Source organism: Ceratotherium simum, chromosome 26, assembly GCF_057802395.1.
Source record: "Ceratotherium simum simum isolate JZ-2026a chromosome 26, ASM5780239v1, whole genome shotgun sequence".
Lineage (NCBI taxonomy): Eukaryota > Metazoa > Chordata > Mammalia > Perissodactyla > Rhinocerotidae > Ceratotherium > Ceratotherium simum.
Genome location: NC_141925.1, coordinates 20512720 through 20537510, shown reverse-complemented (window position 1 = coordinate 20537510; position 24791 = coordinate 20512720). Strand labels below are relative to the sequence as shown.

The 24791-nt window shown below is 46.8% G+C and overlaps 1 protein-coding gene across 3 annotated transcripts in view; it reads right to left on the bottom strand.

Moving 5' to 3' along the window:
- Nucleotides 1-157: 157 nt before the first annotated feature.
- PRKCB (protein kinase C beta) overlaps nt 158-24791 on the bottom strand; it is a 308559-nt gene continuing 283925 nt past the window's right edge. For 2 of the 3 annotated variants that reach the window (XM_087417140.1, XM_087417138.1), the window contains one exon: nt 672-6876. In XM_087417140.1, the coding sequence (XP_087273266.1) occupies nt 6718-6876 (159 nt within the window). In that variant the 3' untranslated portion in view covers nt 672-6717. Of the gene's footprint in view, nt 6877-24791 lie in introns of all 3 variants that reach the window. The other variant, XM_087417139.1, reaches the window with a different exon arrangement.

The following is a 24791-nucleotide window of genomic DNA, read 5'->3' as shown; positions in this document are numbered from 1 at the left end:
AAAATATCCCATTTTTTAATGTTTACAGTGATTTCAATTAAATAAAATTTTGTGCATGTGAAACAGAGCTCAACTATTGGTGGCATCAGCCTATGGTTCTCCAGTTTGTAACCTCTGTACCAGAGTCTATTTAAAAGCAGACATGTTAACAAGAGAGTTTGCATATATTAACTCAGTTTAATCATATCAATTCTTAAACAAAAAATTTCCTCCAAGAGACAACAGTTCACAGTAACTGCAAAGCTTACTCACAATTTTTAAAAATACCAGTCATGCTTAGCATTCAAAGATGATGTTGTAGGATAACCGTAAAAACTTTACCAGGAACATGAGCTTCTGACTTTAAAAATTACAAATACTGAAGCATTTTGGTATCAGACACAGTAGTTTTGACATCATCTGTTCATTTGATGAGTTTCTGGAAGTTTGGAAAATTGAATCTCTATAATTGGATAAAGCGCTTATTCTAAACTAAACATTTTCAATGTAGAAAACAAACTAGCAAGCTACACATACAAAGAAAAGCCCTCTAGGACAAGCTCTCCACATGTTGAATGCCAGCATATGCACCATGAATCCTGGAAGACTAGAATTGATACATACACTTGGCCTGAAGTCTTACACTCCAGGCTCAGCAATGGAATTTGCATTCACCTACACATTAATGACAAACTCTGGGTTAGTATAGGAGAAGCCAGCAAATTCATTTTGGTCCAAGTTCATGATGAAGAGTTTATCAGTAGGCGTGAGTTCCACAGGCTGTCTGGTGAACTCTTTGTCGAAGTTGGAGGTGTCTCGCTTGTCTCTCTGCCAAATGGAAAGCAAACACATTAACACAGCAGCAGAAGAAGAAAACAAGACCAAGACAAGCCAGTTACTGGGAAGCTGATGACATCTCATGGGCAGAGTCAGAAAGAGCCCTGTGCTGACAGATTTTAGCAGCTGCATTGTGCATACCATCCCCTAGCTTTCGTTTCACATTGTATGTTGGCTTCAGGAGAGAAAACTTGGTGTAAAATCTCTGAGAAAGGAAATGAGACATTAAATTTCTTTCAGGGTTGCCATAAAGTGGTGTGTGTGTATGTGTTCTGTTTTCTTTGCCTTTGAGATGAATTGGGTTGGAAACTACTTCTTACCATGAATAACGTCATAGAATTTGTCATGGGGTAGAGAGTCCCAGAAAAAAACATCTAATAGCGACCCCTGTGGCTAGGAGGCTCCTTTCTTTAACAGGGAGACCAGCTGCACAACCACTCAGCCCCCAAGTAGGCAAAGCGGTGTGTGAGGAAATCAGATCACTGCTAATGAAAGGAGCTGACCACTGTCCGCCCTACATTCCCTGCTGCAATCTAGGCTTGGAAAGGATGCTCGGAAATCCACCCACAGACTGGAATTTGGGTCTTCATCAGCCAGAGGTTCTCTCCAAGAATGTTTATAGCCTGTATCTAGTCAACAAACTGTAAGAAACAAAACCCAAAGCTTAAAGTAAGGTCTGTAGGGGCAGCCTTTAAACAAACAAAAATTCTATTCTCCTAGTTAGTCTGGTATTTCTTTTTTTTGGGGGGATGGGCTTGATCCCAGTTTACTAACTACAGTTTGGGGCAAGGTTTACCAGGGAATGTCAGAGAGTGTTCTACTAAAAACATCTCACAGCTGTGAGATGCTCTCACCTCTTCAGGGTCTATGTCAGCCTGTCGTCTTTTCCCATCCTCACCATCCACCTGGGCACAGGCAGAGCTGGAGTCCTCACCCCTCATGGTTTGATATAGGAGAAAACCGAGGCCCAGGAAGGTAAAGTGACTTGCCCAAGATTGCACAGTGGGTTAACGATTTTTACCTGACCACATGGCTCCTAATTATGCCTCATCTCAGCCCCTCTGACTCGAGGGACAGCCTAGTGGCTGGTTCACTACAGGAAAGCCAAGGATATGGCCTGGGTTTCACCGGTACTGGGAAGATTGTCTGGCTGAAGCCGGAGTTGTATCAGATGGTCAAGAGGGAGGGTCAGTGAGGACTGACTGACTTGCTAGAGTCTGGCCAATGGCCATCCATGCTTTAGGGTTGACTCCCAATGGGCCCTGACTGGGAAGGATTTCTCATTGCTGGGCCCGTTCTCCTTTGCAAAACACCTCTCACAAAAATGCCTCCTTTTGGGCTGCTCCCTTGAAATGGGTGAAATGTGCCTCTGGATTCTCCACTCCGTCTTGCAGTGCGCGTGCTGGGCTATAGGAGTGAGGGCGACGTCAGAAACGCACTTCAGCACGTGTGGCCAGAGCAGAGCGGCTGAAGGTGCCGATGGAGCTGTTTTCTGGATGATGGGTCATCTCCTGCCACGCCCCACCCATCCTGCTTTGTCTCGTCCTGCCTGCTGTCAGCTCGTCCTATGCTGTCCCAGGCACCAAATGCATCACTTCCTGTGATCAGAGAGAAGGTCGAATGCCACCTCTTCCTTTCATACTGTCTCTGCATCCCTTTCCTGACACCGTAAATCATGCTTCAGCATCCTCTGAATTGTCTTCAAGGCACTTGCTGCCGTTAGCAATTGTCTTGTTCATTTATTGCCTCTCTCCAGGAGGGCAGGGTCCTTGACTGTTTCTTCACTATTGTATTTCCGGTGCCAAGAACAGTGCTTGGCACACAGCAGGCTGTCCACAATTATTTGTTGAAGGAATGAATCAATGAATGAAGACTTGACTAAGGATGAGCCTCTTCACTGTTCTGAACTTATAGTCAGTTCCCGAGGCAGAGACTTCACTCTACAGCAAAACAATTGTTCCCTTTGATTTTAAGGGTCTCTCCCATGGGCCACTGCCCATTTTGAACCCCAGTATAGACTGAACTGTGTTAGTCCCCTTCAAGATCTGAGAGCTCCAGGGATGGGTTTATCTCGGGCTAGAAGGCAGGCAGCTGCCTTCTTTCAGGTCTCCCCTGGGAACATCAACCCCATGTGGCCTGCCCTGCCTGTGGGTGTCCAGCGGAGGTTCCCTTCCCACTACCCACAACTTTGAAAGCCCTTCCCCATTTGTTGTGCTGGTGATGTCTCATGCTTCAAACAGCCACATGGTCCAAAGAGGACTAGCCATTATGGACTTTGTCCTATTGGCAGATCCCCCTAGGAAATACCCCTGAATTTTATCCTAGAAGTTGGGAGAGAATGTTGGGACAATTCCTTTCTGGGTTGATAGCATCTGAAGCCACATGAGAATAGTCTCACTCATCCAGTGAGGGTTATTAATTCCATTGGCCTCCTGTTAATTCCCCAAGAAGGTCACTGTGCCCGTGGTGCTATCTTTTCTTAGAAGAGGAGCAGGTTAGTGAGAAGTCTAAGAAATGAAAAGAGGGGTTCCTGGATCCTGGTAGAAAATTAGCCATGGCTAATGTGGACTGTGTTTAGGTTTCTTTGGATTTTCTTACTTAGTTTCTTTTTTAAAATTCTGCCCTAATTTAAGTTCTTTTGGAAAATCTCAGCCTGTCTTATCTAGAAGAACCAGGTGGTGTCAAGCCAGGGGGCAGTGTGCTGGAAGGAGAGCAGTGTGTCCCTGGGGGCCAGGAAGGGTAATGCCTGCAAGAATCTGAGTCATATATCCCAAGAGGTGAGACTCAGGACTTGGAATTGAGCTGTAAAACCAGCTCCCTCTCTCCATATGGGTATCTGCCTCTGCTCAAATCTTGGTGATCCTGTGGTCTGTTCAAGCAAAGAGACTGTGCCTTTGGCCTTCTCGAAGGAAACCCACCCCTGCTTCTATCCTGCCTCTCTCTTCCCTCACCCATTGCACTATAGGATTGACCCAGAAATCTGGGTCAAGAGGGCGCTGCTGCCCCTTCTTCTTCAGCCTCAAACTGTGGTCTCCAGAGAGAAAGAGGAGCCCCAAATGCCTTTGATGAGTTTTTCTTTCTTTTAAGGAGCTGCACTGACTAACTCAGAGACTAGTTATCTCCAGATCACATCTCGCTTTTAATCACTTGTTTGATGACTGCCCTCCTGGACTGCATCTGGATGGCTCCCCACGGTGCTCCTGGCGCCCAGCATAGAGCGTGGCACACAGCTGGTGCTCGGTAAATGCTGGCTGGGTGATGAATGGAGGGTGGTAATAGATGGATGATAGCAAAAATAAACTAAAAATCTTCCTTCTTGGATAAATCTGCAAAGTATTGCCCAGAGATTATATATGTTAAAAGCTCTGTTTCTTGGTCTTCTCTGTACTTGAAACGTTGATAGAAAAGGAAACTGCAGGAATTCTGACTAATGATCCCTTACTTCCACAGAAGGCTTCCCTGACCAACCCTTGGCACGGTGTGTTAGGGGAATAGAGACTTTGGCTTGAGTATCTATTTCTGCAAAGTATTAAACTTCTGAAAAATAAGGGCAGCAATTTGGAGAATGTAGAGTGCAGTGTATATATACAGTATATTTTATCTATCTATCTATCTATCTTACATTGTTCTCTAAAGTTGTCTCAAATCATTTGTCAGTGGCCCAGTTTCTTCATGGTTTTGTCTTCCTGAGAGTATATCCGAGGAAAAGCCTGGTGACACAACAGCCAGATGAAGGACCTCGAATAACTTGCCTGTTGGTGGGCATGGCTCAGAGAGGCCAGTTATAGAGCAGAAAGAGTGGTGCACTGAGAGTCAGGACACCGAGGTTTGCATCCCAGCTGGCTAACCTTGGGCAAGTCACTTCTTCTCTCCAGATGCCAGTTTCCCCAACAATAAAATGAGAGGGTTGTGCCCCGATCTCCCTCCTTCTCTGGCCCCCTAAGCTTCCTAAGCTTGTCAGCTGGGCCTTCAAGTTTGCTTCCCCTGAGGTCTAGATTGCTGCTACCATGGCGGCAGTGGGGATGGTCCCAAAGGAGAAGCAAGAGGGCAGAAAGGAATGAATGGAAGGGCCTTGGCCTCAGCAGAAATCCAAATCATGGTTTTCTTCAGATGAGAAGTCTTACTTCAAGGACATTTATCAAGTTTTTAAAGTTCCCTTGATGGTCTCTCAGAAGCCCTGGTGCTTCTGGAAATCACTCGACTTGTGATAAGAATTCTCTTTAGGGCTGCCTGCGATAGCAGGAGGCAGCAGGCAGGATGGGGAGCCATTTGCTGTCCTGATCTGCTCAGATGGAAATGGGACTTCCCCCACCCAAGGGGTTTCCTTGGGCTTCTGGGGGCTCATAAAGCTGCTTGCTAGAAAGAATATTTAGTCCAAGCTGGGAAGACTGGTGATTTTGATAAGAAAATCAAGAGCATGCCCCAGCCATGCTCCTAGCTGGCCCCTAAACTCGACTCTGGTGGGAAAGTGGGCTTTGAGCTCTGATATCCTTGGAGGCCCCCCAGCTAGCTCACCCCACCCCATTGCAGGCCACCAGGAGTCCCTGAATGGTCCCTGGTCCCAGCATCTCTGACTGGCTGGACACTGGGGCCAAGATTAAGCTGTGGGTTTAGCTCCTTTCTGTCCCAAAGCCTCACGAGGCCCCACTTTGTAGTTTGGGTCCACATTTTTCAAAGACAGTCGTTTTCCTTGAAATAGCATTTCTTCTTCTTTCTTTTTTTTATTTATTGTATCTCGATGCTAGAAGAAAAATGGCACATAGATATCCAGATACAAATGAGCACTTCCACATACATCTTACAAAACAACATCAAAGTGAAGAATACAACCGTCTATGTGTCAAGAAATGGTGTCTTTCTCAGAGCAAGTAATTAGCTTTCCAAAGCCAGCAACAAACCTAGACAAATCCCACCCACACGGGCACGGGTCTGCCAGGCTCCAGAGCCGTCTTCTCGGTAAATCAAAGCAGGTCACTGTGGTTAATAACATTTGGACACATATCTCAAAGCATGTGTAACAAAATGAGTAAATTTTTTTTTTTTTTTGCATTTGAACAACAACAGAAATAAAACCCCAAAGCAAATAAAGTTTGAAATGTAATGTAAAACCGTGGCCCGGTGGGACCTTGCTGGAGTGACCATGTCTTTTCAGGGAGCGGTGCCAAATGCCCTTTTCAAGTAGTTTGGGCGTGAAGCTGATGGGGAACATACAGTATCAGAAATTACAGCCCTGAGGTAGCACCCAAGTTGGTTGCCTTTTGACCTTTGAGGTGCTTTTAGATGGAAACTGTCTAAAAGCACACTCTTAGAATTTTCAAAGGGCTTAGGTAATCTTCTTAACTTTGAGTTTAAAAAAAATAACAAATAAAATTTTATTTTTAGCATGTTCTTTTCAAAGCTCATGGTGTCTCCAATGAGCAGAACGGAGGAATTCCCTCTAAATCAAAGCAACCATATACTTGGATACAAGCCAAGCTCCAGGTCCAGAAGTGGAAGAATACTGCCAGCATCCGATTATCCACTCATTTGGTAGGAAAAATCTAGATTGGATGGTTGAAGTTGGAGAATGTGTGAAAACAGCAGTGCAGAATAAAAGGGAGAGAAAGCAGGCATTTTCTGTCCCCACTGGATCTACTTAGCTGACATGCTGGAAAAAATAAATTGTAAGAGGACTTTGATAATGTGTTAATTATGCAGCAGCATTTCGACACACCATCTGCATAATCCCATCTCACAGAGATGCTCCAAACTACCTGAGGACATTTGGGCTCTGAAACATGGTCACTCTAGACTCATCAGCAAATAAAAACATGGATGCAACTTTGCAATGAAAGAAAATGTCACCACAATAGCCGTTGAGCTTGAATGACAGAAATGAAGGACGGAGATCTACACATCTACTTAGCTCTTGACTTCAGGTTTTAAAAATTCAGAGTTAACAAAGGAAAATCCTTCGAATTCTGATTGGTCAATATTCCTGATGACTTCCTGGTCAGGAGGAGTTAGGACTGGTGGATGGCGGGTGAAAAATCGGTCGAAGTTTTCAGCATTTCGCCCACACTATGAGAGGGGAAGAAAAGAACTTGTGGTGGGTGGAAAAAAAAGAACCAAAAATCAAAACAACAGAACCAAACAAAATTGGGTGTGGTTTTCTCCAATCCCTTCCCTTTCACTGCCTCAGAGAGATTGTTTCAATGATCAGAAATGAGAGCAACATAAAATGCAAAATTCTCATGACCTTGGGCTCCCGACCTTCAGTTCCTGTAGCTCGTGAGCTGCCCCTGGTGGCCTTCTGGGCAGTCAGGAGCTGCGTGGCAAAGGCATGAGATGGTGGGGCTGGTGGCATGTAGCATGTCCCTCCACCCCACCCCAAGGAGTCAGCCAAGCTCATCTGTTGAAAGAGAGGGGATTAAGGTACCTGAGATGTTTCACTGGCACAAGATGCAAAGTAATGACCCGCTTATACATCACCTGGGAGATCCCAAAACTTAGCAGCAGGTCCCTCAAAGTGCTTTCCTCTGGCTCTCAATCAGGAACAAGTGGCATTTTCTAGCTCAAGATACAGGAGTTTACAAACTGCAGTCAACGGAGAAGGATCCCAAGACCCGGGTTTACTGCCTGCAATGCCTGGGCCACCGCAAGGCCCTGGTGGGCTGGGTAAGTCATTGACCCTTACTTACAAGGTGCCAGGAGGTAAACTCAGGCATTGTCTCTTGAGGTGGGAACGACAGGTGTGGGATGAAACACAAACCAGAGTTCGATGGGGCAATCAGATTCTAGGGAGAAAATCCTTGCCATTTCTCACCCATCCTGCGCCCCTTCTACTGTATATGAAAAGGTCCTGGTCTGAGGCAGAGTGGTAACATGTGTGTGTGTGTGTGTGTGTGTGCATGTGTGTACCTGTGTATGTTCATGCATGTGTACACATACATGTACACGCTAATTCCCACCTAATGAGAAGAGACCAGTCACTAATCTGATGTTCTTTGTTCTTCACCAGCAAAATCCATTTGCACAAAAGTTCTAAGTGTTTCAAATATAGTGTCTATAGGAGGTAACCACAACCTCATAATATAGTAGTAGTAGTAATAATAATAATTATGACAGCTAATATGTATTATGCATCTTCCCTATGCCAGGCACCCTGGAATGCTCTTTCCTTGCGTTATCTCATTTAATCCTCCCAATGACCCTATGAAGTGGGTATTATTATCATCCCTATTGTACAGATGGGGAAACTGAGGCCAGGGAGATTATGTAGTCTGTTCAAGACCACACAGCTAACCACTAGCAGAGCTGCAATGTGAGCCAGGTCTGAGGGACGTCACAGCCAAGCTCCCGGCTCTGTTTTACGAGAACAGTTGACAGGCTGCTGACTGACTGGATAACGGAGTGCAGCAGGGGTGGATGGGGAGGGAGGAGAAGTCAAGATGGGACCATGAGGTCTCCGGTTTGAATGACAGAGAATGTGGCTGTAGCAATCACCGAGACAAAGAAAGCGGGAGAATTGGGAGAGATGACTATTTCTATTCTGGACATGAAGACTTTGCGGGACCTGTGAGAGTCTAGGAGGTGACCTGAGGCAGTTAGAAGTACCGGTTCTGGAGCATGGGAGAGAGATCTTGAAAAGAAATTCAAAGGACAGAATATGAAGGGTGGAAAGGAGATAGCAATACTAGTAATAAAAAGCACTGAGCAGTTCCCAGGCAATTGACACCTGCCAAGTGTTCCACATATGTTACGTTTTTAATTCACATGACCACCCTGTGAGGTAGGGGTTTCATTCCCATCTGCCAATGAGAAAAGTGCCTCTAAAACTTCAAGCGGTAAGAGGAGAACCAGGAGAGAGCGACAGCAGACAAGCTGAGGACCGAGAGGGAGCCGAGGAGAATCCAAGGAGAAGGGCATCGTTATAGTGGAAATATCTCCAAGAGTCAAGCGGGAAAGTCGCTGACAATGGGCCATTGCACTTGGCAACTGGGAGGCGTCTGAGGAGAAAATGTAGGGCTGCCATTGAACTTCAGTGGCCGGAAGAGGGAAGGTCAGTTGAGAAAGTTGAGGAGCACCAGCTCCTCTTCCAAGCCCTGTGGTCAACGGAAGCCAAGGTACTGGACATGCGTGACCGGGACCTAGCTCCTCTTCCAAGCCCTGTGGTCAACGGAAGCCAAGGTACTGGACATGCGTGACCGGGACCTAGCTCTCAGAGGGCAGCCTCCTGCTCACTTCCTATTTGGGCAGAAGGAAGCCCACACAGCCATACCCTGCAGAGATGGGTTCAAATCCAGGCATCGCTACCCACTAGCTGTGCAGCTGTGGGCAAGTCCCTTCAAGTCTCAGTTTCCTCTTTCGTGATGGGGACAATTCTCATTCCTCTCACACGCGGTCCTGATGAGGATAACGTGAGATAATGTGTGTGATGGGTACAGTGGCTGGCTCAAGACATCTCAGCCATATGTATTATTTGGTTCTCGTGTTCCACTACAAACCCCTCCAGGGGGCATATGCTCCCTACGGTGGGGCGCTTTCATGATGTTTAAGTTTTAAATCCTGAGGAAAGAGCCCTGTATTTTTAAAAGACTCACGTCGGACTTAGAGAAATACGTTTGTTACTCCAAGCTAAATTGTTTCAGCTGCTCTGATATCTTGGCTTCAGGTCGCAGGAAATGAGAAGTGACCTTCAGCCACACACGATCAAGACTTAGGGTCTGCTCAGCTGGCCAGTGGGGAAAACGCCCCAAAAGGATGGACCCTGAGGGTCAACACAGGACTCACTCTCAGTGGTCAGGACTACTGCCCAGATCCTTTCATTGTTTATTCATTTTCTCATTCAACAAATATTTATTGAGTACCTACTATGTGCCAGTAGTAAATTATACAAGATCCATGCCTCATGGAACTTACATTCTCCTGGGGAAGAAAGGCAACAAACAAATAAAAATATAACTGCAAATGTAAATATATATTTTAATGCCGGACAGAGATAAGCAATATTAAGAAAAATAAAGCCAGGTCAGGGATAAAGAGTGAGAATAATGCCATTTTCAGTAAGGTGGTCCACTCTGAGGAAATGACCTTTGAGGGAGCCCTGAGTGAAGTGAGGGAGGGAGCCTTTTTCATCTGTGGAGGAAAAGCATTGTAGGCAGAAGGAACAGCATATGCAAAGGCCCTGAGACAGGAGCTTGCTTGGCATAGTCACCAAACAGCAATGAGGCCACTGTGACCAGAGCAGTGGTCACACTGCTCTGGGAGTGGGAGAGGGGTCAGAGAGGTGGCCAGAAGCCAGATCATAGACCTCACCAGCCATGTGAGGGCAGAGGATTCTCATCTCAGCTTGATGAGAAGCCACTGGAGAATTCTGAACACTGAGTGCTGTGCTCTCACTTATGTTGAAGCAGGACCATTGGTGCTGTGTACAAAATAGACCGATGGGCAGGGGGCAATGATGGAAACAGTGAGATGAGTTAGGAGGCTGTTAAAATAATTCAGGCAAGAGATAACAGCGGCTTGGAGGAAGGTGAGAGTGGGGGAGACGGAAAGATGTGTTTGCATTGGGGGTATATTTTGAATTTGGAGTTGACAAGATTTGCTGATGGATCAGATGTGGGGTATGAGAGGAAGAGAGGACCTGTCAGTGACCCCAAGACTTTTGGCCTGAGCCACTAGGGGAGTGGAGGATGCGAGAGGTAGAGCATATTTGTGGGGGGGAAATAGAGCACTTGGTTTCATTACGGTAAGTTTGAGAGTCCAGTGGAGAGGTCAAGGATGGAACGGGAGTCTCCTCGCTGTGGTGGGGACTGAAGAGGAGCGGGAGCTAGACTGATGGCAGAGGCAGTGGGGAGGGTAGAAGATGGCTGCAATCATCCAGAGGAGGGAGATGGTGGATAGCGCCGTGGAAAAGGGGGCGGGGCAGAGGGGATGGAGCGGGAAAATACCAAGAGGTGCCCGTGGCCCGGACTGTTGGAGTGAGTGGCATATTTAAGGCAGACCTGCGGTGTTTCTCTTTGGCCTGGGTGTTGGGACCCAAACCAGTCAGTGCAGGAAGCATGTTAGCTAGACACAGAACGTCTTCAGGGGCCATTTTTCTTTAAAAACCATCCATGTCCCATTCGTGCCAGAAGGATGTTGCTTTGCCGGGGCCTCCCCAGAGGCTGTGACGGGAGACAGAGAAACAGCTTCTGGCAGCTCTGCAGCCTCCCCTCCCATCACTCCCCTCACCGCCTCCTGGGAGAGCAATGAAATCTTTAAGTGAGACAGCAGAGAGGAGAGGCGAGAACAGGGGTTAACCAAGGGGGCACAACACAGCACAAGCGTGAGTTCCCTGCTAATAAGCAGCTTACGGGGCTGGCAGATCACAGCCTCCCTAAGTGTTTCCGTGTTTTTCAAATGGAGCTGTCACTGCCCATTAGCTTCAGGAGCGCTCCCTAAATGGAGACGTCAGCCCTCGGGAGGCACAGCCTGGATCAGCTCTGCGCCTGCGGTGTCCTTGGAGAATGGGCAGCTGGGCGGCCGGGATCTAATTACAGACGCAGTGTGGACCACACCTGCTTCTCTGGCTGTCCTGGGTGGATATTTCAGCCTCACTCAGCTACTAAAAGAAAACCCAACCCCCTTGTCATCCGGATACACCACTGGGGCTCCTGGAACAGGGATGGGGGTCCAAACCAACTAGGTTCCTTACATCAGATGGCACCTCTTCCAGGGCTGGAGAGGGGAGTAAGGATTGTGACTTGTCCAACTGTGCCACTGAAGTTAAGAACCTAGACAGCTGGTAAAGCTTATCTGTGAGCTGTTACATGTGAGCTCTTTTCTTTTTCTTCTCTTCTTTCTAACGTCTGTTTCACTGTGTTAATAACAGCTCCAAGTCTAGCTGTGGGATGTGGAGTTGGCTCAGACACAGAAGCCACAGGGATCTTTCAAAGACGCCAACCTGGATATGTCACTTCCCTGCTCTAATCAGCAATGGCTCCCCATTGCCCAAAGCCCACACTGCTTAGCATGGCTTACGGGGCTGTTTAGGACTTGGCCCCGGTCATCTGGTCAATAGCCCCCTCACTGCCTGCATTCCCCAGCCCAGCTCCTTCCACCCCCAACACACCCTCCAGCTGTCTTGAACTCCTCCCAGTTCCTAGAACACTCACGCACTCTCTCACCTCCAAGTCTGTGCACAGCCCGTCTCCTCTGCCAGGAACCCTCCCTGCCAGGAACCCTGGCCCCCCTCGGCACCCCCCACCCTGGGAATCTCCCACGCATCCTCTCTGTCTCCAGACAGATGTCACTTCCTCCAGGAGGCTTTTCCTGGACCCCTCCTCTATACTCCTGGGTTTATCCCATCAAGATATAGGATGTTCATCAAAGAATTGTTACAGGAGTTTAGAAAAAACCTGAAATCAACTATCAACCAATAGGGAAAACACTTAAATAAATAATGATACATCTATTTGAAGTATTACCATCCAAAACAGTTCTAAAAATTGAAAGAAGATGTAGAGGAATATTAAATGACAGAGTTATATCTAACTACTAACAGTGTGCACAGTATGTTCCCCTTCTATACATTATATACACAAATGTATATGCAATATCTGTATGCATATTATATAGACGCTTATAGAGATTGGGAGAGTTACAGATTGTTTAATTTTCTCCTTCATCTTTTATGCTTGATTGTGTTTTTGAAAACTTAAATAACAATCAGGTATTTTTTTTTTTTGGAATAAGAAAAAAAACTATTTTAAATGAGGGAGGTATGTCTGTGGCAGAAAGGAGAAAATAGAAATAAAGAGAATGAGAGGATTTAGCCAAACTGTTAAGGTCTGCCTGATGCTGTTGAACATGTTTCATCTCAGTGAAAAACTCTAAGATCTCCCAAGTGGCTGCCCTAGGGTGTATTTTTTTTGTGAGGGAGATCAGCCCTGAGCTAACATCCGTGCTAATCCTCCTCTTTTTGCTGAGGAAGACTGGCTCTGAGCTAACATCCATTGCCAATCCTCCTCCTTTTTTTTTCTGCCCCAAAGCCCCAGTAGATAGTTGTATGTCATAGTTGCACATCCTTCTAGTTGCTGTATGTGGGACGCGGCCTCAGCATGGCCGGAGAAGCAGTGCGTCGGTGCGCACCCGGGATCCGAACCCCGGGCCGCCAGTAGCGGAGCGCGCGCACTTAACCTCCAAGCCACCGGGCCGGCCCCCTAGGGTGTATTTTGATGCTCAAGGGATAATGACGAGGGCTAATATTTAGGTCCTGGGCATCTCCTGCCTAGCAGTATGCTGGGCACTGGAAATGCAATGACACCTAAGAGGGTCTCTGTCCTTGTCGTCATGGAGCTTACGATCTAGAGGAGGAGACAGATGCACACACAGGCCACCGCATGGTCCTATGTGACAGAGGCGAGGAACCTAAGAAGGGCCAGGGAGACTTTCTGGTGGAGGTGACATCTAAGCTGAGTGGGACCAGAAGGAAGGGCATTGCTTCTTTGAAGGAGGGAAGAAAAGAGCCCAGGGAAAAGATGGAGGCGAAAAGAGGGCAGGGGACTGGCAACGATGCTGGAGAAGAGGATCAAGACCCATCCCACACTGTTCGGTCCTCAACCAGCTTTGACAACATGAGGCTAATGGCAGGGGCAGCTTCCCGCCCAGCCTCCAGACACCAGGGCAGCTTCAGGAACCAAAACTAGGAGGTCACAATGAAAAGGCACCCAAGCCATATAGCCTGGGTAAAAAGACAAAGGAGTCTCTCTTTTTTTTTCTTAAATGTGCAAATTCAATGAAATTCAGGGTCTTTTTCATGCCTTACAGTTCTCTGCAGCAGGAGAAGGCAGGAGAGACCCACTCAGGGAGAAGCAGCCACTAAGCACGGAGCTGCACACGCATTTGATCATTTGCAAAAGTCGTTTGTGGACCAAGGTTTCCCCCCCCCCCCCAGTAGAGTCAGACAATATTCAGCATGGTCTGGCCTTGGGCAAAGAGAAGAAAGATTAAAGCCGCCTTTTCTGCAAATAATGAAGGTCCCTTACAATCAGGGATGTTTGATCTCTTGTGTCTACTTAGGAGGAAGTCGGCGAGAGAGGGGTCTTTTGTGCTCGATAGCAAGTTTCTATTCTTTTTAAATTTTCATTTAAAAATAACACGCAATGTTTTGTTTTCCTCCAGATCTCAGTTTAAATGCCACCTCCTCAGAGAAGCTGTTCCAGATCACCTCCAAATAAAGTAGATCCACCATTCCCCCCTCCTGTTCTTCTCCATCAGAGCACCCTGTTCACTTCTTTCATAGGAAATAAAATATCCGAATACCCCAATCTATAATTACATGTTTATTTCTCTGCTCATCTGTTTATTGTCTGTATTCCCATCTAGACTGTGAAATAGACTCCATGAGAGCTAGCGCCACCTCTGGCTCACCGCTGCATTGCCAGGACCCAGGACAAGCTCTGGCACACAGTAGGCACTCCATATTGTCAAATGGGTGAAGAATGATGTATATTTAGTGCTTATTATCAGCCAGATACTGTGTAAGTGCTTTACGAGCATTATCTCATTTAATCTCCAGACAGTTCTATGCAGTCTCTGCTGTACAATGAGGAACAAGGTTAGAGAGCTTAAGTACCTCACCAAGATTTGATCCCAGATCTGACAACTGATCCAGACTCTTCTGTCAGTCTTCCACATTTACTGCCAAAACAAACAAGTTGTACAAAAACACCAAGAAAAATAAACAACAAAACCCTTTGTAACTCCACCGCCCCGATATCTTTACTATATTAACGTTTTGGTCTGTGTCCTGGATGGCTGGATGAATGGGAGTCCTTCACTCTTCAAACAAATGTGGAATTATTACTTTATTCCTTAGCCTGCTTTTAAAACACTAGATGAAACACACTCCAAACGTTTTCCCATGTCAACAAAGCATCCTATTTCTTATCTATTCTTCACCATTCATCCTGAACCCCCACTGATGGCTTCAAATAAACTAGCCCTCAAATAGTAATAATCTCTTTTATTTCCCTATGTTTTTATAGCTTTCATTCTCACAGGTCTGTGAAACAGGCAGGAAAAGGATTGGCTTCTTCTAACAGATAACTGGAAAAGTAAACAATTTGGTCAAAGTCATACAAGGTAAAGGAGAGGAAGCAAGATTCAGAGTCGGGTCTGTTCCATTCTAAAGACGACAGGCTTTCTATTACATCTATTCTATCTCACTGACTTACAATTTGTTTCCCATTGTGTGGCATGGACTTAAAAGTTGACCTGGGTACCAATCCTGGCATCATCAATCCCCAGCTATACAACCTTTAAGCAAGTTAGCTGAATTCCCTAAGCCTAGTTTTCTGTTACAGCAAATAGATCTACCTTGTAGTGTGCAGAGAGGATGACCTGATGAAATGCACACGAAATATTTGACACGGCAGCTGGGAGCTGCCATTGGGTGCTGCCTGACCCAGTCCTGTTCAGCGAGCTAGACTGATGGGGGTGGCTGTGCTCTGGCTACAGAGGGCTCCTGCAGGCCCTGTCACACCCCAACCTCTCCTAGGATATTACCATTACAGCTATAGGCACTTAAAACACAAAACAAAATCTTTCCCATTAAGGCTGATGGGATATGTGAGGCAGCTGCAAGGTGAAGCCAGGCCCTGGGGTTCTTAGTTAGAGGAAATAAGGAAAAGATGTGTGCCCAGGGGCAAAAGGGACACATTTCCACTCCCACCCAAACCGAAATCCTTTGGAAAGACATTTCAAGCAGATTCACCTACCACCTCTGAGTTGTTGTTTTTCATACCCTACTTGGGGGGGCATTTTGCGGTTGTTTTTAAGAAACTGCATGTGTAAATAAACAAAAAATAAGCTTTTTTCTCTCCCTTTCTAGGTCATGGACACGTCTCAACCCTCCAAGTTCTACTGTCATCGGAAGTCTTCATGGAGTTGGTACTTCTACCGGGAGTGGCTGCGGTGTAGGAGGCAAGTCAGTGAGCTGGGTGCCATAAAAATGAGGGAGAAGAGGGGCTTAAAAGGAGAGAGAGACTCTGAATTTATCCTACAGATATAAGCTATCGAAAGAATGAAGTAGATTTCAATGTGCTGATAAAAAACAATCTCCAAGATGGAAGGGAGTAAAAGAAGGCATGGAAATTGAACACGGGGGCTAAAATCCTTGTGTGTGAGGTGGAGTACTTCTGTGCTTGAACACAGGCTCTCTAGAAGGTCACACAAGACCCTGGTCAGAGTGGGTGGCTCTGGGAAGGAGAACCAAGGAGCCAAGTTAGGAGTCTTTCGGGGAATTGGGGGGGACTTATTTTCGCTGTATAGCTTTTGATGCTGCTTGAATATTTCAGTTTTTCAGATTTTTCTTTTTAAGGAGAGAAGATCAAAGTACCAAATAATTTGCTCAGGTCAAGAAAGATAAGACAAGTCTTGAAAGGAGGCCATTTTGAGGTCATTGATGAGACCTCAATGAGAGAAATTTCAATAGAATGGTGGAGGCAGAAGGCAGACTGCACCAAACTGAGGACAGAATGGATTGTAATAAAGCGGAGATGACAAGAACTGACAACTCCTTCAAGAGTCTGTTTGTGAGAGAAGACAGGGCAGAAGCCCTAGTGGTAGGAGGGAGGGATCCAGGTTTGAGGGAAGGGGTTTTTAAGATGAGAAAGACTTCGCATGTTCATATGTTGAGGAGGACAAGCCAGGAAAGAGTCAGAATGGACATCTGCTGCTTTGCCTACTCGGCAGGCATTCCCTTTTTTTCCCCTAGCTATAGCGGCTTTATTTTTCTTGGAAAATCCACTCCTTCCCCTCACTCAAGATGTCTGGTATGGACAGGTGTAGACCCAGTCCCTTGGCAGGTGACTCAGACCCGGCCAATCAGCACATTCCACCCCTCTGGCATAGTGATTGCTTCCGAGATGGGCATATGACCTAATATCTTCCAATAAGATTGAGTTCCAGGCTGCTGGGAATTTTGGGACAAGGAAGCTCTTTTTTGGCAGAGGTTGCTAAGATAATGGGATGTAAGTCTAGAACAGCAGTGTGCCCAAGGAAGCCTGAGCATGAAGAATGAAGTCAATGCAGAGGAAAGCGATCCCAAGGGATACAGAGAAATGGATTCCTTCTGACATTATTTTGGACCCTGGATCCGGCCACCACCGAATACTTAAAAAAATTTTTGTTGTTGTTTAAAAGTCAGTTTGCATCAGGTTCCTATTTGTAATCAAAGGAGCTGTGATTAATGTAGAGAGAAGCTGTAGACACAGACTGGACTCAGAGGAGATGTGTAAAGGAGATGGGAGAACGGGGGTTCAGAGCAGGAGGGGAGGGTAAGTCTTACGTGGCGAGGACACCTGTTTGCTGACACACAGAGGGAAGGAGATCAGGAGGTCAAGATGACTATGCAGGTGCAGGGAGGGTGCAGGAAGTTGAGGGCCACCCACTCACGGGCACCCCTGGGCCTCAATTTCTCCCATGACTCAGGAGATGGGGCTATCAGCTGAGACCAAGGGCACTGGAACTTTCATAGGAGGACCTTCAGAAAGAAAAGGTTTGGGGATTCGCCAAGGGGACTCAGAGAGGGACTGACTGGAAAGGCTAAGGGCCTGCTGAGATCGGAGAGCTTGCATTTGTGGAGGCTCAGAGGGATCAAGCTACTTCCCATCTCTTTACTTGGCTGCTGAATAGCAAAGCTAGTGTTTGAATCCTGGGTCCATTTGACTCTCAATTCACATTCTTTCTGCTTGACCCAGTCTCCCTGGATCCATTTGCTCATCTCAAGTTCTCCCACCCTTTGGTCAACAGCTTTCTGGGGCATTGTGATAAGAACTACAACCCAGGCAGGGCTGACGGCAGAGTCCAAGAAGCTGGGCTTCATGGACATTTGTTCAACAGAGCCCATCCCCCAGGAAAGTATTTAAACTCGGGACTGGACCAGGAGCCGTTCAAATCCCACACCTGTGCAGCTGAGTTTGGGAGAAGAGAGGAGAAACACTGTAGAGGCCAAGAGTACAGGCTTTGGAGGTAAAGAAATAGGACTTGAAATTAAATTGGCACTCGAACTTACTAGCTGTGTGAGCATGGGCAAGTTACTTAACCTCTCTGAGCCTGTTTCCTTAGGTGTACAGGAGAGGTAATAACAGCATCTATTTCATGGGGTTGTTGTGAGGATGAAATGAAATTAGTACAACAGATAGAGTGCTCTGCTCTCTAGTAAAATTGAATAATTTAATAGAACATGCCTGGCCCATTTTATTGTTGTTGTTATACATAGTGTTATTAATAAAGTCCTGTATCCATTAAGCGGAGTGTCTTTTTTCTTGCCCTGGTTCTGTTATATTCCCTGCGTAAACCACTTAGGCACATCTCTGGGCCTCTGCTTGCTCATCTATGGAATGGAGGAGTTGAATTCCACTTCTAAGGTATCTTTCAATTCTTGACTTCTGTTACGTTTCAGTGGTTATTGCGAGACATATCCTAACAGCTTCATGCTCTCCCCCAGCATGTGACTTTCCCGTTTCCCATTTCAATCCAAACTGTTGGCTTCTCTGCCAGGCAACAGCTCAAAGTCATGCACCTGATTTAGGCAATGATTTAGGAGCTTCACTTGGCCCAGGAACCTGCCAATTCGAACCATCCAAAAGGAGCCTGGTTTGATCTGCAGTTTAAATAGGTTCTCCATGGGTAGGTGCATGGATGGAAAGAGAGAGAAACAGACAGACTCCAGTCTATGTGTCCTAAACGACTGTTGGCTGTTAGGCGTGTACAAATGCAGCTAATATTTTGATTACAATCTCCGCAAACTCCACTCTGTGGATAACCAGAAGAACAAAATGAAGCGAGTGGGGAAATGTCTACTTAATGAGCCCGTCCTGAGTGCCTTGTTTCAGAGGCGGCCATGCCCCACTTCCAGGGGTTATTCACCGTCTGCCGTCTTTGTCAGCCTCGAAATCCAAGCCTTAAGGAACAAGTGAGATTTGCATCTTCTAAAATCCTGCCAGTGAACTGTAAAAGATGTGAGTATGCTACCTGTTTGTTGCAATATTTTAAAATACATTTAAAATCATTTGAATTGTGAGAATATTTAGTCTTTTTCTATTCTATAACAGACACCATTAGACGGTGTTATCATGGCTCTCTCCCATGAGCGCAATCACAAACCTTAAAAGGGGCTCCAAGTTCTTCTCATAATCTTTCCAAGAATATTGGGCAGTACGGAGTCCAGGGTTCAAGTGTTGGGTCTGCCACTGGCTAGCTGCTGGACCTTGGGCAAAAGTCCTCACCTTTCCAAGCCCGATGCCCTCATCTGCACTAGGGTGACAATGACACCTACCTCATAGAGTTGTTGTGAGAATTAAATGAGGTAATGCCTGAATGGCAAAACAGTGCCTGGCCCAGACAAGAACTCAATATTTTTTTCCAATACATTTGAATAGTACAGGTTTTATGAGAATTATGTTAAATCCCAATTTTCAAAAAGGCATTGTTCTCTTGAGCATTTGGTACTGCAGGGGAGCTATTTATTCTATTCTTAAATAAATCATACTAAGTAAAAGTTAGATCCTTTGCTTAAGCCTTGAATTTGGAGTTTTAATAGCAAACATACAAAGGTTACGCTTTGTGGCTTCGATTCAGAAATGTCAGCACATCAAACACACATTCAGACACACACACAGAGACACTTACTCATCCGGTGTAAAGGGCAATTGAGTTTGGAGGAGAATGTCACATGAACAGAACTGCAGCTCATTAAAGCAGCACTTGAAGCTTCTGACCTCAGCTACATAAACAATGTTTTCAGATGACAGAATTGCCGAGAAACCAAGTCCTGTGAGCATGATTTAGTTTCTGAAGCAGCTCAGCATTTAGGCTCCCAGAGGATGCGGGCAGTGGTATGTGATCAGACAACCTATGCAGTATTTTGGAAACGATATTAAATGAAAGGCTGGAAGGAAGTAGAATGGAGACGAGGGGCCCTGCTTTTTCAGACTGCAAGATTTCAAGGTTTTCTTGATGTGCAGATGCCTCAAAATTCTACGGGGCTTTGTGTCAAGCAAAGATGAGGCTAGGTGACAAGAACAGAACTGACTGGAATCAGTCTATGGTACAGGTGGGGCTGGAGTTGGTGAGGCCTGACACCCTGGCTGGAACGGAAGGAAGGAAGGAGTGAGCCCGCTGATCACGTCTGGACAGTCTTGGATGGCTGCCCACGATGAATGGGGCTCATCTTAATGTCCACTTCACGTCTAGCCATCCTCTTCAACCCTTGCCTAGAGTAGAGCGACGATCAGATTGAATGTATTTTAGAACAACAGTAGAGCCACGTTTACTAGTGGGCAGGTCGCTGTACACACACTCTGGCACGTGTTGGGTCTAAGACGCCATGGGCTGTACTGAAGCAGGGCGCCCTTGTTGTCTGCTTACTTTTCTCTCACCCTTCGATTTGCTGCATCTAGGCTGCCGGCTGGGTAAGTTGACCTAAGGGCTGCCTCCTTGGGGCAGCTGGAGACTTGAGGCCCAGGTTTGTGTCCCTACCTTGTTTTCACAGCAAGTCCTGCCATATGGACACTACTGGACTTCACTAAGGCAATTTATAATAATACATGAATGCCATCAAAATCTCCATCAGGCATTTCGATGTAAACATACTATGCTAGCATATCTTGCACTGTGACATTATAGCACCACATACTACAAATTCTCCAACAAAACGTGCTCCTCCATGGTGTGGCCTCAATGCAACCTCAGTTACAGCACAGCCATAATTCTGAGCTGATCACCCAGACAAATGGAACTTCCGGTTACAGCCCTCAGCAGATGGAAGCTCCCACACCGCCATATAATTACATTGACAGGAGGGAGGACAACCCATTGCACAACCACGCCCTGCTCTAGGCCCTGCAAGCCGGCTCTCTGAACTCCAGAAGCTTTCACGGCAGATTTCATTAGTTCATCCTCCTCTTCACCAGGACCAAGGCTCGGCTGCCACATGTTATACTCCAGGGGCAATTATGCAGGCAGTCTGGAGGAATTCTCCTTCAGCCATTCCTTCATGTCCAGGGGGTAACTACTGAGCGCCGACAAGGCACCAGGAACTGGGGCGGGGCTGGGGATGCCAAGATGAACACAACCCGGAGGTTCTCAAGCAGCTCTGTCCTGTCCAAGTGCCCAGCACCTCCCACCTAGATTATTGCCAGAGCCTCATAACCAGTCTCCTGACTTCACCCCCGTATCTACAGCAGTCAGAGTGATCCTTTTAAAACTCAAAGTCAGATCAAGCTGTTTCTCTGCTCACAGCCCTCCAATGGCTGTCCATCTTAGCTGGAGTAAAAGCCAAAGATCCTACAGGGGCCTGCACCATCTGCCCCTCCCATGGCCTCTCTGATCTCATCTCCTTTTACTCTCTCCCTTGCCCACTCAGCTCAGCCACCTGGACTCTTTGCTCTCCTGTGAACGTGCCAGGCAAGCTCCTGCCTCAGGGCCTTTGCACCTGTTACTACCACCTGAACCACTCTCCCGCCAGATAGACACATGGCTTACTCACTCCCTCACGTTCCTCCCATCTTTGCTGAAATGCCACTTTCTCAGTGAGGCTTTCCAACTACCCTATTTAAAACTGACCTCTCCTTGACCCGGCTCTTCCAATCCCCATCCCTCCGCAATTATCGACTTCAAACATATTCACACTGATTTCTATGTTTATTATTTGCCCTTTCCCTCTAGAATATAAGTTCCATGAGGGCAGAGATTTTCTTTTATTGTTGTGTCCCCAGCACATAGAACAGGACCTAACCTCGATAAATACTTGCTGAACGGATGGCCCATAGCACCTGGCCATGTCCCCACCAGAGGCCAGAACCTGCAACACACTGCTTCTCAACCCACTGCTCTACCATGCACTCAGCCACATACTCTGCCCCTCAGCACACAAACTAGCACCTCCCACCCACCATACGCTGACCCACGACAGCCTGCCATGTGCCCCGAACCACATTCACCAGCACGTTCTGTACTAAAGCTTATACACTTCAGCACAGCCCTCACCATCCTACATGGCACACTGACTACAACAGGATCTGCCACTCAAATCCCTGGCCTGCGGTGCCCCACTGAACCACGATCTAGCCCCAGCTACACGAAGTGTGGCCCATGGTCCAGCAGCACCCCATCACCAGGAAACATGTTAGAAATGCAGAATCTCTGGCTCTACCCTAGACCGGCTGAATCAGAATCCACATTTTTATCAGATGCCCAAGTGACTTGTGCGTGCACATTAAGATTTAAGAAGCTCTGCTAGGCTACATCACGGCCCCCGTAGCATCAGACTGGGCAACGACAGACTGCAGGAGTCACAGCCCTCTCTATCCAAAGTCCAACATTCATGCATTGAATCATCAGATTCTTCACCAGCACTCTGTCAGCGCACACTGCACAACCATACAAAGCCATGACAGATACAATTCAGCACCTAAATTATAGCCCTCTATAAACAGGGTAGTAACTTACACAACAACCAATTTATCTGCGACATCCTGCTGTACGTGAGAAAAACACCTTGTGCTCTAATGCATATCCCCAAAGAATTCCTTATGCTCCTCAGCATAGTGCATCGCAGCGTCCTATTTTATAGCTATTCATTTATTCAGTAAAAATTATTAAGCACCTGTTATACGCCAAACTTACGCTGAGCACTAGGATTTGACACCAGAAAAGACAATCACAGTCTTTCAGTCTAGTCAAAAATACCGACACTCTATTGAACAAGTAATTATGACAAAGTGTGATGAGTTTGTTCATAGGACACTAGCAATGATCCCTACTCAGGAATCAACTAGAGCCTCCCTGAGGGGGTGATGGTCTACTGATTTGATGAGGGGGAAGGAGCAAGGCCCTGGGAGGGGTGGGAGGTGGAGGGAGCATGGGGAAGGGCTTCCGGCAGCCCAGGTGGATGGCTCTGCATGGACAAAGCTGGGAAGGAAAGACAAGGCAGTGCATGTTCGAGGAGCGGAAAGAAGCTCAGAAATGCTGGTTGTCATCAGGAGCTGGAGCTGGGGAGAGGGCAGAGGCTGGACCTTGGAAGACCCCAAAAGCCATATATGCTAAGGAACAACAGACATGATCCTAGGAGAAGCAGAGAGCCATCAGGGGGGGCTTCAAGCAAGAGAGCAACACAATCAGATGCACATTAAAAAAAATTACTCTTGTACCCTGAAACAATACACCAAAGCTAGCGTATTTCAGTCATTTCGAATGATACTGAGAACAGCTCTTTGCCATAATAAAAGATGGCACTGAGAACAACTTAAAAACCCATTTAAAATGATTTTAATGAACCTGCAATAACAGCACCCTTCAGTGATGCTGGAATACCATCCTTTGCTATGGCCCTGTTTTTTCTCACCTGCATTCTATTTAACCACACACGTGAATCAGAAGCACTGAGAAGAGACATGCGTGTCTTCTTTTTTTTTTTTTTTTGGTGAGGAAGATCAGCCCTGTGCTAACATCTGCCAATTCTCCTCTTTTTTTGCTGAGGAAGACTGGCCCTGGGCTAACATCCGTGCCCATTTTCCTCCACTTTATATGGGATGCCGCCACAGCATGGCCTGACAAGCGGTGCGTCGGTGCGTGCCCAGGATCCGAACCATCGAACCCCGGGCCACTGCAGCGGAGCGCGCGCACTTAACCGCTTGAGCCACCGGGCCAGCCCCCACGCGTGTCTTTTAATATCCCGCAGGGCACGTGGCACTCTGCACACACTCCCCTCGGGCCTCTGGGAAGGTGCAGGGGATGGGAAATGTGACATCCTCGGGTGGGGGTGGGGGCTCTAAAGCCAGCATCCGCTCTGTGATAGGCATAGGTGCAGGTTGAATCAAATGAGTGGGTGGTGTGTCCATTACTATTATTACCTCTAATTCAGTCTAAGAAGATCAAGGGCAGTGCCTCTTTTCCTTGAAGCTGGAGGCAGAACATCTTGAAGGATATAGCCCAGCCCAGTTACTGTACTTTGAAAGTCACTGTTAAACCCAGGCAAGCGAATTCAAGCATTGGCTGGTTGGAAACCACGTCAAATGCAGAACAGTTGAAGTATCCTGCTGATCATCACTAATCTCTGTGATCTTTTTATATTCTCCATGATAAGAACAGCTAACTTTTCCCCCAGAGCACCCTCTCTGAGCCAGGCACTGGCTAGGCCTTTCATATTCATTATCGCTTAGCAGGGATATTCAAAATATTTCATCAGTTAGAATGGACTCTGGTTATAAATAACCAGTACTAAAGGGAACTGGCTAAATGTCAACCTGTCTTTGAGTAATTGCTAGCCCGGAGGTTACAAACTGATGGTCCACGGCCACATGTGGCTCACGGATGTGTTTTGTTTGGCCTGAACTGTGTTTAATTTTTAAAACTTTGTGGTCGATATATCAAAAAATAGTGAGATTTCATATAAAAGTCCTGATGTGTATGGAGCAATGCGGAGCCTGCAGCCCTACAGGGCAAACCTGGCTAGCCCAGCGCCCGGCTCATAGAAGGCGCTTGGAAAAAGGTAGCCGTTCTTACCGTGGATAATAAAAAAAGATTACAATAATTAGTAATGATTGATAGGATCCTCCAACTGGTCAGCTGGAGATGAACAGCCCCTGAGCCTTCTAGATAGCTCGTCAGCTCTCCAGCCTGCCTCTGTCCCCACCATTCCCTCTTCTCTCATTTACATTATCTGCCTGGCCTCTTGGGCATCTGAGTCTATGACCTGTGCCTGGAAGCCACCACCCCTTGCCCAGACGGGGTGAGAACCAGGGTCTTCCTCTTAAAGAGATTTTTCTCCTTGCCACATTCCTCTGGCCTCTGCCTCGCCTCGCTGCCTGAGCTTTTAACAATGAACTCCACAACAGGGATTCTCAACCTGCAGCGTGCATCAGATTCACCTGGAGGGCCCCACCCTCAGGCACTGAGGGTGCTCCCAGGTGATACTGATGTTGCTGGTCTGAGGACCACACTTT